The sequence below is a fragment of the Solanum dulcamara genome, chromosome 11 (assembly GCF_947179165.1).
Source record: "Solanum dulcamara chromosome 11, daSolDulc1.2, whole genome shotgun sequence".
Lineage (NCBI taxonomy): Eukaryota > Viridiplantae > Streptophyta > Magnoliopsida > Solanales > Solanaceae > Solanum > Solanum dulcamara.
In genome coordinates, this window is record NC_077247.1 from 36,408,963 (window position 1) to 36,425,074 (window position 16,112).

At 29.3% G+C, this 16,112-nt stretch overlaps 2 protein-coding genes across 3 annotated transcripts; both read left to right on the forward strand.

Moving 5' to 3' along the window:
- The first annotated feature begins 203 nt into the window (after positions 1-203).
- On the forward strand, positions 204-2,963 carry LOC129874882 (3-ketoacyl-CoA synthase 5). The gene is made up of 2 exons (XM_055950261.1): positions 204-799; positions 1,716-2,963. The coding sequence occupies exons 1-2, from the start codon at positions 402-404 to the stop codon at positions 2,806-2,808; spliced, it is 1,491 nt and encodes a 496-aa protein (XP_055806236.1). The 5' UTR covers positions 204-401; the 3' UTR covers positions 2,809-2,963.
- An 8,175-nt stretch (positions 2,964-11,138) lies between these two features.
- Positions 11,139-13,390, forward strand: LOC129874135 (cytokinin hydroxylase-like). 2 transcript variants are annotated; one of them, XM_055949370.1, is made up of 5 exons: positions 11,139-11,316; positions 11,422-11,633; positions 11,709-11,944; positions 12,020-12,371; positions 12,949-13,390. In XM_055949370.1, the coding sequence occupies exons 1-5, from the start codon at positions 11,190-11,192 to the stop codon at positions 13,285-13,287; spliced, it is 1,266 nt and encodes a 421-aa protein (XP_055805345.1). In that variant the 5' UTR covers positions 11,139-11,189; the 3' UTR covers positions 13,288-13,390. The 2 variants fall into 2 exon arrangements, with proteins under 2 accessions (XP_055805345.1, XP_055805346.1); XM_055949371.1 differs by having other exon boundaries at positions 11,139-11,243.
- Positions 13,391-16,112: the final 2,722 nt, after the last annotated feature.

Genomic DNA, 16,112 nt, shown 5'->3' on the forward strand with positions numbered 1-16,112 from the left:
GGAGGTAAGGTTTATGTCTCCCTCCTTGTATTTTATTTTGATTATTTATGTTAAGGCTTGGGGGTGTTCCTCAACCCCTGACTGTGCACGAGAGGTGGGAGCCTCGTGTAGGGTCTGTTCCCATAAAAAAAAAAAACATGGTAATAGTACCAAATTGACTAATATAAATTTGAAACATAGAGTAGTTGGAAGATTAACGATCACAAAGAGGTTAGGACACAAAAAAGAAAAAAGTACAGCTAAGAGAGCGTTGCTTCATTTAATCCTCTCATCTGCCTCCATTCATTTCCCTTTCCCTCTTTTACTCTTTAAATTTCCAACTTCTTCTCTTAGCTTTCTTCATCCTCTCTTCTTATTCTTCCCTGCACTTTTAGTAATATTTTTCATTTTTCCCCCAAAAAATGCCAGAAGTAGTCCCAAATTTCTCCAATTCAGTAAAGCTGAAATATGTCAAACTTGGCTACCAATACCTAGTTAATCACATTTTAACATTTTTGCTTGTGCCTATTATAATTGGTGTTACTATAGAGGTATTAACAATAGGCCCTGAAGAATTACTAAACATATGGAATTCACTACACTTTGATGTTCTACAAATCTTGTGCTCTTCTTTTCTCATCATCTCTGTAGCCACTGTTTACTTCATGTCGAAACCTCGATCAACTTACCTTGTAGATTATTCATGTTACAAGCCTCCGGTTACTTGTCGAGTACCATTTTCAACTTTCATGGAGCATTCCAGGCTCATTTTGAAGGATAATCCCAAGAGTGTGGAGTTCCAAATGCGCATTCTTGAAAGGTATTTGTTACATAATTTGTATAATAGGGGTCGTTTGGTAGGGAGATGGGATAAGTAATGATATTCCATGATAAATAGTTTTCATGTGTGTCAAGCACATTTCTGATTTTGGAGAAATAACTAGTAAGGAAGTTGGACGATTATTTTGTCCCACCATTTTAATACAAATAGTGGGATAAAATAATTCCGAGATTAGTTAATACATCAAACCAAACATGGGATAAAGTTAATCCCAAATTTTGTCCCGAAATTATTATCCTTATCCCACGTACCAAAAGAGTCTTATAAGTTAAACTAATTAATATACTCAATCGGTATAAACAATTTTTACATCATGTGATCATCTTTACACGTTTTAGCAGAAAACATATCTTATTTTCAAGATTTCAATTCCGATATTTTACATTAACATTATATGAAGTGAGATTATCCCACGTTCCAAGAATACATTAGTTTGAAAGCTTTTGTATGTTAAAAGGTTTTATTTAAAACTAGAATTTGGATATGAATATAAATATAAATTTAAGTTTTGAATATAAAGGAACATGTTTGATTATGAAATAAAGATGCGTTCGGAATAGTAGTGGAGCTGAGCTATCTATTGAGAAGGGGTTCAATTGAATTCGTTTGTTCAAAAATTATGCTCCATAAATGAGGTAAAATTATTGAATTCCCTTGACAAAGTGAAAAATGTTGCATTTTAGCATATTTTGAATCTTCTTACTAGAATTTCTAGCGAGAGTCTTCTTGCAGCTCTATAATCATGCATTCTTTGGAAAACAGCTAAGTCAATTTGCATTAGACAACTGTTTTGTTGTACATCCTTTTGTCCTCAAATACCTCTTCAAGAAAACTTGTACTCTGAGCGTCAAAGCCCTTCTTCTTACTTTATGTTGTTGTATATTATTTCTTACAGGTCCGGGCTCGGAGAAGAAACTTGCTTGCCTCCTCCCATCCATTACATCCCTCCAACACCAACTATGGAAGGTGCAAGAGGTGAAGCAGAGGAGATCATATTCTCAGCAATTGATGAACTAATGAATAAAACAGGGCTCAAACCAAAGGACATTGATATTCTTATTGTCAACTGCAGCTTGTTTTCTCCAACTCCATCTTTGTCAGCTATGGTAGTCAACAAATACAAGTTGAGAAGTAACATTAAAAGTTACAATCTTTCTGGGATGGGATGCAGTGCTGGTTTAATCTCAATGGATTTAGCTCGAGACCTTCTTCAAGTCCATCCGAATTCATATGCTTTAGTGGTTAGCACTGAGATAATAACCCCCAATTATTACAAAGGTTCGGAAAGAGCAATGCTCCTCCCGAATTGTTTGTTCCGAATGGGTGGTGCAGCTATACTGTTATCCAACAAAAGACGCGATAGATACAGAGCTAAGTACAGACTAATGCATGTGGTCCGCACCCATAAGGGTGCAGACGACAAGGCATTTAAATGTGTATTTGAACAAGAAGATCCACAAGGGAAAGTTGGTATCAATCTTTCAAAAGACCTTATGGTTATTGCAGGGGAAGCTTTGAAATCCAATATTACTACAATTGGTCCTCTTGTTCTTCCCGCCTCAGAACAACTTCTCTTTCTCCTAACACTTATTGGACGAAAGATTTTCAATCCCAAATGGAAGCCTTATATTCCTGATTTCAAACAAGCGTTTGAACATTTCTGTATCCACGCTGGTGGCAGGGCAGTTATCGACGAGCTACAGAAGAATTTACAATTGTCTGGTGAACATGTAGAAGCGTCAAGAATGACATTGCATAGATTTGGCAACACTTCTTCTTCATCATTGTGGTATGAGATGAGTTACATAGAGGCAAAAGGAAGGATGAAGAGAGGTGATAGAGTTTGGCAGATAGCATTTGGGAGTGGATTTAAATGTAATAGTGCTGTTTGGAAGTGTAACAGAACAATCAAGACACCAACTGATGGACCATGGCAAGATTGTATTGACAATTATCCAGTGCATATTCCAGAGATTGTTAAGCTGTGAAATATATTACTCCCTACGCCTCAAAATAATTAGGAGGAGTGTTTGATTATTATATCCTTATTTGTGTTTTAAGCTATAATCTGTCATTATTGAATCATAATTGAAGTGTTTGTAGTGTTCAAGAGCAATTGCTTCTAATTAAGAGGTAAAATAGAAAAAAATAATTTATTTTATTTTGAACTTCTAAAATATCAAGTATTTTAAAACAAATATTTTTAATAAGATTGATGACTATTTTTAAGATGGAGAGAGTAGGGGATAGTTGTTCAATATTAGTAATTTAGTATTAGCATTAGTTTTTGTTACAGTTCCTTCCTATAACTATGTTATTTTGGTTTTCTTATCGAATTTTCTCCTTTTTGGTATTACGTTTTTAATTGAAAGAGAAATGCTTGGACAAAATAACGTCGATTTAGTTATTTTAGGGTGTTGTTTGATGAATTAATTATTTTTTCACAGCAGTATCGGATTACTTACATATAATCATTGGATTGTCTAGAAGTGGGGGGGCCTGGGGTGGGGGCAGGGACGGGGTGGAGCAGGTTTAGGCCTATGCGGGGCGGAGCAAGAGACATGATTGTGAGTGTGGGCTAGTGTAGGTGCGGGTTGAAATAGATTCTTTGTCAAATCTGAATTTAAAAATCTTCTGTAAAATTTAAAAAATTGTATATCATATTTAGTATTTATAAATTGCATATTTAATAAATTTTTTCTATTCCAAAGCGCAAAAAATAATAAAAAAAATTATGCAAAACAAATTTATACAGGGCGGATTAATGTGGGACGGATTGAAAATAGTAAATTAATCTATATAGAAAGGGGTGGAGCGATTAAGATCTTTGCGGATTTATGCAATCTTTGGTGAGCCAGGACCACTAGTTCTACAAGCTAGCTAGCCATGAATATTAATTAATGAAGCTAGAGTCTTGAAAGTTCAAAATCTCTAACTTTGAATCCATGTGTCCTATTTTGTTTTGTTTGTTTAATTTACTTAATATCTTATTGATGTTCTTATATACATCCTTTAATTTTGCAATTAAAAATCCAAACTATATGGCATGAGTTTGAGTTTAATAAAAAATACATTCAACATACGGTTTCTCTACCAAATATGAGACATGAGTGTATTGCATAAATTATAGTGATATACAAGTGATTTTTGGTGGGGATTGGAATGGCTCTAGGTGATGATACAAGTATCATATATTGACATAAATACAATGTATTTCATTCACTTGCAGGAGCAAATTCATATGCAATTTACCAAGGGAAACCAAAGGGTTGAAAAAGCACCATAAGGGACGGAAACAACATCTTAATTAAATAAAAGTTTCAAATATAATGTATTTTGTTTGCACGTGTATACAATGTGTTCCGTTATCTTTTAAAAACTATTACTCTGTTTTATAAATACACAAATTATCACTATTTAATTGGGTGACAATCATTCCCCCTCTCCCCTCCCCCCCCCCCCCCCCCAAATTTTGGTTTAAAAATCAACCCCCCCCCCCCTATAACTTTCAACAATAATCATTCCCCCCACCCCCCTTACCTTTATCCCATGAAATGTCTATTTTATTCTTGATTTTCTATCTCCCATCACCTATTTATACAAATAAAATAATAGGTAATATAATAGCTTTTAAATAAATTTCAAAAATAATACAAAAGTATTAATAAAAATAAAGGTATATCCTATAAAAAAAGATTATTTATTTGTATTGTAAGTAATTTTTTATTTTTTTAATTTCAAAAACATTTCATTATTGACAAACAAAAATCGTTTATCTATTCAGACATTTAAGAATAAGAGAGAATTGAAACATGTATTTATATACATATACATATTAAATGCATGTAATATTAAAATAATAATCATAAATAATAACATAAATTTTAATGACAAATTGATAAAAAAATTATTCTACTTATAATTTTAATGTGCTTAAATAAAAATCTATAAATACTTAGATTAAGAAAGATAAATAGTATACATTAGAGTTTTGATTATTATTAAAATATTCACTTTTTACTCAACTCATTTATTTCAATATAAAACGTCAATAATTTATATATTTAATTAGGATTTTTTTACTTTAGTTTTTTCAAATAGAAAAAATATTTTAATAGAAATTTTGTTACCTAGAATAAAAAATTAAAATTCATGATTTTAAAGAAGTAAAAAAAAAAAAGCAAAGGTTGATAATACAAAGGGTAAAATAGGAATTTTAAAAAATTAATTAGGATAAGAAGAGGAAAATGATTATTATTGAAAGTTGGGAGGAGGGGGGGAGAGTTTGATTTTTAAACCAAAGTTGGGGCAAAATGATTTTCACCCCTATTTAATTAGGAACAAAACTACCGCTATATACAAAAATTCCTCAGTAAAATGGTTTTTATAGAAATGTCTCAAAAGTTTAAAGGAAGTATGAAACGGATGGCCCTCTGATCAATTAGGGCAAGCCCAGTTATAAATAATCCAGTAGTACGTTGGGCTCAACAGCAAAATAATATGGTCTTGGTCTGTGGCGGCAGTCGAAATCTGTGCTTTAGAGGCAAAGTATATTTTAGATTTGAGTGAAGTATTAAAAATATATTTAAATTTTTTTTTTTTTAATTTTATATATAAATTATTGGGAGTGTGAGTTTCATATTAAAACTATCAGTCATTAGTTTGAGAAACACACTTCAATGGTGTGTGTAATACGCTCTATCTTTTATTTGAAAAAACCTTGACACATGACATTTCACATGGATAAAAAATTCTATTTTAACAAATATTAAATAAACTATTAATATTAAGTAAAAGTTAAAGATTAAATTATTGCTATCCCCAGAAAAAGAAATTGATTTTCTTTAAAATAAAATTAAAAATATTTTTCTTACCCTACTCTACTACCCCCTTCCTTCATACCCCCCCCCCCCCCAAACCTTTTATTTTTTTAAAAAAAATTATAAAATAAATCATGCATCATCCCTCCCACCCCCCTCCCAAAAAAAACCCACTCCTTTCCAAATTCTTTTTAGATATTATTTTTATTTTTGTAAAAAAAGGAAAATCTACCTCATCCCATTTAATCCTCCGCTTTTAAATTTTACTTTATTTTTTTATATTTTTTCTCGTTTTGTGTTAGATATGTTCATATATTTTTAGAAAAATATTTTTTTCTACTTGCCGCAACACTTTTTTTAAACACAAAATGAGAGGAAAAAATTGAGAGCAGAGGTTTAGGTGGGGTAAGAATTTTTTTTAAGAAAATAATAATATCTAAGTTATTTTTTTGAAAAGTTGTGCGCAGGGGGGGGGGGGGGGGTTAAGGTGAGAGGAGGTGGTGGAGTGGGGTAAAAAAAATATTTTACATTTTTTCCTACTTTTGGGATAGTAATACTTTAATATTTAACTTTTAACTAACATTAATAATTTAATTTATTTTTGTCTAGGTAAAATATTTTGTTTATGTAGAGTGTGATGTAGCAATTTTTTAAAAATAAAATAGAAAGTATAGTACACACATCATGAAAAGGGTGTAATAAAAGAGAGACGTGTGTTTCTCAAACTAATGATTGATAGTTTAGATATGAAATTCACATTTTTAATAGTTTAGGCATAAAACTCTGATAGTTTAGATGTGTTTTGATACTTAACTCTTTAGATTTTAAAAACGAGTCAATAAATCATAAACTAGATTTCAATTTATTAATATTGTGATTAGTTACGACCCGTCAAACTTTAACTTTGCACAATTTCATTATTGCTAGACAGTGGAAAACCCTGATAAAATAAACATAAATCAAAGCGATGAAAAAATAATTTAATTGGTTTGATTTAATTTTAATATTTAATAAATTGACATGATTAATTTAATTTTTTTTAAAAAAAAAGTAATTCAAATTGAACCATAAACACCTTTTAATAATGTATATTATGTTTTTCAATATTAATACATTGATGCATGCATTACCTTCTAAGATACTATTATATTTTATTTTCTTATATTAGAAGAGGGAGCTTCATGTGCCCAAGCATGCAGCATGCCAATATGCCTGTTATGGCATTTAAGGGCAATTTAGTTATTTTAGTTTTATATATATATATATATATATATATATATATATATATATATATATATATATATATATATATGATTGGCTACAACAACAACAATAATCCAGTGAAATTCCACAATGTAGGATCTGGAAAGGGTAAAGTGTACGCAGATTTTACTCCTACCAAGTAGGACGGCTGTTTTCGAGAGACCATCGGCTCAATAAAAACATAAAAAAAGGTCAGATAAATATATAATATATGATTGGCTAATGGAGGTAATTTTGGAAATTTAATTTAGAGCTTGCTACAACTGTACAGTACTTGATGGTTTTTGTTATACTATTCTGATTTTTGATGGATAGAAATGGATTTAATTCCATAAAAAATCAATGTTCATATTAGAATGTGGGTTCTGATTTCGAGAGTCAATTAATTTTTTTATATGATTTTAAATATTTTAAATTATTAATTATTGTGATTTATAATATTATTTAAATAGTTATAAATATATAATACTCTAAAAAGAAAAAAGAAAACAAATAAATCAATACAATTAACAAAATAGTTGCAGTACTAAAACACACGGACCAACAAAATATACTAAATAACATTCTTTAGCATCTGCTCTAAAAGAGAAAGTGTTGCAGAAAGTAAATTTTACCAAATAAGTTTCAAAGTACGTTGAATTTTACAAACAGAAATGATTTAAAATGCTTTTAATATATTAGAAATAATCAAGAAATGCTTTCTTTCATTTATTAGATCAAATTTGTCCTTTTTTTTTATCCATTGGGTTAAAAATATCCTTATCATATTAAAAATAGTACAAAAATACATTAATTCTATCCACCGAATAAAAAATGACATTAAAATAGTAGAACTAGTTCAATTTTGTCTTCCTTTCTACTTATTAGATAAAAAATCCCCTTGACATATTAGAAATGACTCAAAAATATTTCATAATTTTAATTATATATGTCAATAATTTGTTTTTATTGTACTTTGACAATTATTTAGTTTTCTTTTTATTTATATATTATTTTTTTGAAAAATTCTTTATTCTTTGTCAAAATATTTCTTATCTAATAAAAGTATTTGCTAAATAAAATATATGAATTACTGTGTGAATCAATCCGAATGTATGTTATATAAAAACATTATCTTAATCACAAAGAAAGTGAAATTTCATTATATATCCCCATAAAAATATAATTTTTGTTGAATTATTTGCAGAGTGGTTAATTTCGAATACAGGTGTTGTACTATTATAAAGATTTTATTTTTGTACACGTAAATGATGCAAAGAAAAATTTTATGATGGTAGAGGCACAATCAACGATAGTTAGGTGAGGCTCCATTCTATTTTTGATATTTGATTATGTGGGTCCATTTATTTCTTTTCACCTAATGCAATTCTTGAAAAAATTGGAAATGTGAAAAATAATAGAAACTTATTTTTTCTTTTGGTAACTGAAGAAAAGTTAAAACTAAAAGACAACAAACCAAATATTAGAGCATGAAATAGTTTAAATTATTTAAATGTCCAAAAATAGTTTAGGAAAGGAAGGAATGAGGAATGGTCAAAGATTTGCCTCCACTTATCTTTCTTCATTCACCAACTCAAGGCGTGTATCTAGAGAAATATATCTATACACTAGTTTCAAAAATCTCATTATTATATTTTAGCAAAATTTAGGTGTATATCTGATTTTTCTTATAAATAATGGTTTTTATTTAATAACTAATTTAAGTTTTAATTATTATTCTTGTAGATTTATTTATTTATTATTATTTGAGTTTTTTATTTTAATTTTTTAGTGTAAGAATATGAGAAATAAAAAGAAAAAAAGTTTGTGGATAGAAGAAGAACAAAACCGCATGATAATTAGAGCCCATAAAAAGGGGATGTAGAAACATTACCTGGTCTTCATTCTTTCTCCCTTTTGTTTAGTTACTTTTTCCCACACTTCTATATTGACTTCATAAAAATCATTTTAGGAAGGCCCCGTTATTCAATGAATATTTTTGGTCATTCCTTATTTTTGTAAACCATGAAATTAATAATACTTTACACTGATCCTTCTAGAAAAACATATATACACGCATAAAGTTTCAACTATCGAGTCCAATAAATGAATTTATGTAACACATTTTTATTTTTAGGGAGTCCTATGACCTTCTTGTATATTTTACTAAAGCATATCTAATTAAATAAATCTATGATATTGTAAATATAAAATAATCAAATTATAAATAAAAAAAATCGTCTAATGTTAATACTTCTTTGGTCATTAATTAAGAGACTGACTTATCAATTGTTAAAGATATAAAAAAAGTTAAAAAATGAGTACACAACAAATAAATTAATTTGAAATACAAAAACGAAGAATCGAAATTTCACAAATTTAGAAAAGAATTTTTTTTATCTAAAAATTCAAAATGAAAAAGTACTTATCACTCCACTACAATCTTGATCGATAATATTGCAACCTTTTGCTCGAGCTTTTGTTCCCGCCTTAATATTTTCCTATCACCTTAAACTCCAAACTCAAACTAAAAGGAATACATTTTTCAGAAAGTACTTTTGTTTGACTTTTTAAAAAGTTTTAATTCTAAATCTGAAATATCTAAACCTTTAATCTTTCTAACGGAATGAGATAGGAGTATTATAGAAAAAGAAATTTAAGGAAGTTTTTTTTTTCTTTCTATTTACTTTATACAACTATATATAATATAACTACACCATTCACTAATATAAATTAAATAGTACAATAGCCACAAGAAAACTAAAGGGAGGAAACAAAAACTAAACGAAAATAGGCAGCCAATGAATTGAAAAATAATTAAAAATGCAACTGAGAGTCATGCATGTGCCCAAAGTTTGGATGGATCCATTATTATAGAACTTTTGAAAACTGTGAAATGTTGTGGAGTAGAAAATTTGTGTGTCTTCAGCATTTCAGCAAAAAGTTAAAAAGAAAAAAAGAAAGTCATGTTTTATCTTTATTAATTGCGGTTTGGATTCAAAAGGCTAATCTTTCTTAAGCAATAAAATCAAGTTGCTTTATTTTAATTAATTGATGATATACAAAAGTATGGTTAATTTCAAAAAAAAAAAAGATTAAATATCTGAAATATTCTTGTGGTAGTAATTGGTTAATTTCTGTCAATTTTTACACTATGCAACCGTTGATTATAGAAGCACTCTTTATGGAGAAGAAGGAGAAGTGGGGAGAATTTTTATTGATTTGAAAAATTGACTTAGCACTATTATATTGCTACTATCAGTTACGATATGTTATATTGCAATATTCCACATTAATCTTATGGGGAAATTTATAGGCTACTAACAGAATTTGTTCTCAATTAAAAACCCTTACAACTGATAATAGAAAGAACTTGTATAGCTAAGAAGAATAAAAAAATTCTTATTTTCTGTGTGAAAATATGATAATAAAAAGAAAGAATGGGTGTGAATGGAAAAAAGTAGAAGAAAATCAGTAGTTAATCACAATTTAGGTGACGCCCAAATCACGGATTTCAAACCAGCGTCTCCACTTTTGAAAAGCAAAATGCTACTATTAGGGGTCCATAGTTTAATAGAGTGTGGTAAAATAAATAATATATGTATTAGTTTTATGTATTAGTAGTATCTTATTTTAATATATTAGTTATATATTTTATTGTGTATTGAAAAGTGTATTATTCATACATGAAATTCATAGTAATAGTAATAGTAATATATATAAGTGGTTTAATGCATGCGATAGCATGGTTAAAGACTCAATTATTCCTTAAAAGTTTTTTTTCAATTATCCTTTTCATCATATTTGTGAAGTGTATTTTTATAAATAAATATTTTTAATTAAAGTTATGCATGTTATTTTTAGCACACCAAACAACCTCTTTCTAATAATTAATAAAAATATAACTAATAATACACTTTTAATATTATTTTTATACAGTTTACCAAACAATCCCATGCTAAATACTCTAATTGAAGAAAAAGTTTTTTAAAAAATCTTAGTAAAACACTTGTAAGACCAGTCAATTTCGTGTTTTTTATTTTTTTCCAAGAGTGAAGCATAACAAAAAAGGAGTTCAAAAGCAAATATCTGTCCGTCAAGTTGATGACAGCTGAATAATTACTGGTTAGCTTGTTCATAATTTGAAGGGGAAAAGAGTTCCATTTTTAAAAAGAAAAAGAAAAATAAAATATACAAAAATCTTCAATAAATAGACCTATACCCCATAAGCTTGGGAAACATACTAGCCCACTAACTCTTTTTTATGCAACTAAAAGAAAACATCATTCTATTTCTCACAAGTAACAATGTCTATTATGATAATCATAGCCATTTTGGTCATAGCTCTTTATGGGAGAAAGGTATGGGCATTTATAAGCCTTTTTATTACACACCATTTCTTTGTAAACAGCTTCAAAAAGTTGATCCTGAAAGGTAAAAATACCTGAGCTCCATGCCTACCATCAATTACAATATTACATAAAATTATCATACAATATGTTCTCTAATTGTGTTTTTTATTTTTTTATTTATTAACAGGAAGAAGACTCTTTGTTACGCCTAGAATTTGCTTAACGAAGGCCAATCAAATCAAAGAATTTCTGTTTATGTACAGTCCGAACAAAGGATATATACTGGTTCAAAAAATAAGAAAGCATTTCCATGGCTACCCTCTATTGAGGGTTCTAGGGCTCGATTGGACTCAGCGACGACGTTTTCTTGAACCAGTTTGGTACCCATCGAAGGTTCAGGTATACTAATTAATTAAACAGCATATATATAGTTTAAAATTTACCCTTATGTGAAAATGATTTGTGATTAACCAGGATTTGGAATATGGGTGCATGGTAGATTGCACAGAAATCACTGTCGAATTACTGCAATTAGAAGTTGGAAACGAACCGATTGAGATTAGCAAGCACGTTAGTATTCTAACCTCTCATATCATGGCCAGAATAGAATTTGGGTGTAGCTATGAACAAGGAATATTAATTGTCAAATTGTTAAACCAGTACAAGCAGATAATTAGTGCTCAATCTACCTGGCACTCATACATCTACAGGTATGTAATTAACTTCACATACATCATCATATCATTTTTTGACAAAAATCAAAAGCTGGTTTAATTTGCTGGCAGGCGTAGAGAGCTCAAAGTAATAGAAAATCAAGTGGAGAGGATTTTGCTGGAGATTATACAACCGCGAGTAGATCATGTGACTATCGGGCGAATCAGCTCACATGGGAATGATTTACTGGGCAAGTTTTTGGATGAGATGCACAAGAAATTCGGCTTCATTAATATGAAGTTGATTGTGGATCAATGCAAGAAATCCTTGTTTGTCGGTGATGAACCAACTACTCATTTAATCACTTCGACCCTTACTCTTTTATCTCGCAACCCATATTGGCAAGATCTAGTTCGTGCTGAGATCAACGAGCGGTGCCATGGACACCCACCCACGGCTCATCAGCTTCGCATGCATGGATTGGTAAGCCATTATGTATGAAGTGTTTTTAAAACTTTAAAGTGCTGAAAGTTATTTTTATAAATAAACAGTTGAGTGTTTGGATAAAAGTGTTTAAATGAAAAAAATTATGTGAATTTTAGGGTTAATAAAAAGGGTAGTTTGGGAATTTAGTTAAAATATAAAAGATATAAAATTAATTTCTATGGTCAAAGAAAATGACTTTAAGCACTTAAAAAAAAGTTAGTAATCCTAACTTTTTATTTTTGACTGACTTTAAGAACTTTCTGGCTTAAAGTTAGTATTAGTCAAATACGTCCAAAAGCTGAAAAGGGATTTTAAGTTGGTCATCATCACATGATAATTAAATCAACAAAAAGGAAAAAGAACAAGTTTTTTCGGCTTTTAAGCTTTTTTTTCTAATTTTTTTTTGGGGTTTAAGAAAGATAAAGATAAGAAGTGTTTTTAAGCTCTTACTTTTAGGCAAAAAAGTAAAAGAATAGGTTAGAAGGTATGAAAAATTTACTATGTTTAGTCTAGTATTCTAAAAATAGATTTTCACTCATAGTTTGTTGCGTTTGTAATATTTTGATGGATGCAGTTAAACATGGCAATTAAAGAATCCCTTCGGCTTTACCCACCAGTGGCTATAATTGAGCGTATGGTTTGTGAAGATATAAGGCTAAGGGATGGGTTGGTTATTGAGAAAGGAGTAGCAGTATGTATCCCAGTAAAAACCATACATCTCAGTGAAGAAATATGGGGAGAGGACGTCCATGAATTTAACCCTCTACGTTTTGCGGACGATGCATGTGCTGAACCTCGCAAGCACTTCCTCCCATTTTCAACTGGTACTCAAAATTGTCCTGCCCAGTATTTTGCTTTGATGAAAGCCAAGATAATTTTGGCCCTGTTTTTATCAAGGTTTAGATTTATTTAGCATGTATGCATGCACGCACTTTCTCCCTTTTCCTTGAATTTGTATTTTTAATTGCGTCTGCTTGAAGGAGAGTGTTATATTTATATACATATTTACTGTTCCATTTAGTGTAGATTGTTCTGGTCCATGGGGTCGAATCGAACATGTAGCTTTGATACAAGCTAATAGATTTTAAAGAAACGCTTCTCTTTCCGTAAAAGACCCTTTTTCTTAATTATTATTATTCGTGCAATTTATTTATTTATCTTTTTAAAACCACGCATAATTAAGAGAATCCACACAAGTAATCGAAAATATAATTAATGGGTCTCACAATTAAAATTTCTCCAATAAAGATGGCTTAGGAGCTAAAGAAGGCAGACAAAATGATAAATGAGGGACCACTAATTAGACTATTGTTCTAATGGCATCACTAATTAAACAATCAACAGCGTTTTTAACGGTTAAAGCCTAAAGGTTACTTGCATGTTCTCTTCAATATTTCATGAATTGTTTGCTACTTTATTTTGCCCTCTATATTTTGATAAATTATAATTACCATACTATCTAGTGAATATAAATATCCCACCAACTAGTTACACTTGTTATTTCATATTTGCTTAACACATATCAATTAGCATTTTTTTATTTAGGTAACAATGATATTTTACATTTCCTATCATCTTGACATTTTTCTTCTCAATAATTTTAATTAAACTATACAAAAGGTTCAAACTTTTGAAATTTGTGAATGCCCTTATACCTTACACTTGAAGTATTTTATAAAAGTTAAATTTTGTTTTGAATATTAGCTTCCACAACCTACAATGGTTAGGACCAATAAAATTATAATATGTTTTCTTTTTATGAAGTTACTACTATTTAAATTGAAGATAATTCTTTTTTTTTATGATGAAAAAGAAAATCACAATCCTAATATTTACCATAGTATTATTGAGTCAGTATTAGCTATTCTTAACTAGTGTATTTGTAAGATAGTATTGAAAAGTGAAGCATATCGCTATTTTATTTCAATTGAGAGAAAACAATAATAATATAACTGTACAAGAAATGTTTAAACATTTTGTTTCAATCTGTCACACTAAATGGTCGCAGCACAATCACGTGCGAATGTCCAAAAAAACAAAACTGCATCTCTGAAGATTACACCATAACCTTCAATTCAATCAATATGCACAAAAACAATGATCTTTGATGAACCACAAAGAATCAACTTGTGAAATATAGGGAGCCTCTGATTTGGCTTTCTAAACCTCCCAAAGCTGGATAAAATGAACAAAGGATATCATTTTACCTATATTACAACCACACCTGGGAATTAAATCGTCAATACCTCACTCGAGTATAGTAAATCAATCAATTATCTATTCGTTATCCTCTCTTCTCCTTTCCCCATTAAATCAAACTCACAAGTTCAATTAGACCACGCAAGCTAATGAATATACGGCCGCTACAAACATGGCAGTCACATGGTAGTGCACTATTCTCTGTTACCAGTAAACTTGAATTGTGCCTAGTGCTTAAAATCCGTTTGGTTTAGGATTGGATTGTAAAGTCTGATCTGGTTGTTATAATAAATTCACTCAATAACAATAACAACAACAATAAAAAAAAATTATAACTTTTATCTTTAATTGTTAGTAGCAAAATAAAAAGTGAACTTGATCGCGATTCGCACAGACATAAGAAATATATTCTTCTGCAGATTGAAAATAGTAAACTCACAGGTTAAAAAAAATTAATTCAAACCTTTTCTTTAATTGTTAATAGTCAAAATAAAGTACGAATTTGTTCCTGCATTTAATATAAATTATCTATTAGTTTCTTGCCACAAATTTATTTATGAGCGCCTATTCCACTCTAATTCGATAGGAGAATCATTACCATCTATCCATGAATCCTACTCCCAATTATTTGATTCTTAATGCAATTTTGCTTTTTTTCCCTTCCCTTTTGTTTACCTCTCCTTTTTCTCTATTTGTGTTTTTTTTCTTTCTTCATTTTTTGTTTAACTTTTTAAAAAATGTCTAAACTGTTTTTCCTTTTCTAATTTTTTCCTGCAGCAATGTAAATAAACAAATAATAGAGTCAAACGAAAAAGACGCAAGGCACTATAAATAAAAATGGTTCATTAAAATTATATAAACGACAAAATAAAGAAATATATAAAAGATGAGGAAAAAGATAAAAGACATTTGCTTTTTCATTCTATTAGTTTTCTAGTGGATGCACAAAACAGTCGTTTCACATATTTCATAGTAGATCTTATTTGGAAATGTTAAAAATTCTATTTGTGACATTTAGAACTTTGTCGTCTAATCAATCAAATCAAATAAATATGAATGAGTTTGTAGTAAACTTGACCATTAATAATTATATATTTAAGGTAAGAAAAGTGGGAGAATCTATTTTTTTAGGCTATTTGTAATTTTTATTTTTGTCTTATAATCTTTTTTCTACAAAGATCTGGAAATTTTGTTTCATTTTATTTACTTTGTAAGTTCTCAAAAAAGATCTAGTTCATAAAAACAAGTAAAGAGTCAAAATCTTTAAAAAAATGCCAAGTTCTTGGATAACATTGTTGGCATAAATATTAGCATACAGATATACTACATGACTAGATTATATTATATAAAATGTCTTAGATTATTGATATTCTATACTGGAGGAAGAAATATAGGTGCAAAAAGGATTTAGAGTGAAGAAAAAGCAATACGGGAGTTCGGATAAATTTAATAATTTTTGTATAAATTCTATATTTGTATTTTCATTTTTATCTATATGCTTTATTCTATTTTTAAAAGAACACATAAAACTGCATCATA

Coding starts and splice junctions, on each gene's coding strand:
- LOC129874882 (XM_055950261.1), top strand. CDS start 402: ATGCCAGAAGTAGTCCCAAATTTCTCCAATTCAGTAAAGCTGAAATAT. Junction 800..1,715: donor CAAATGCGCATTCTTGAAAG/GTATTTGTTACA, acceptor TATTTCTTACAG/GTCCGGGCTCGGAGAAGAAA.
- LOC129874135 (XM_055949370.1), top strand. CDS start 11,190: ATGTCTATTATGATAATCATAGCCATTTTGGTCATAGCTCTTTATGGG. Junction 11,634..11,708: donor GGTACCCATCGAAGGTTCAG/GTATACTAATTA, acceptor GTGATTAACCAG/GATTTGGAATATGGGTGCAT. Junction 11,945..12,019: donor TGGCACTCATACATCTACAG/GTATGTAATTAA, acceptor ATTTGCTGGCAG/GCGTAGAGAGCTCAAAGTAA.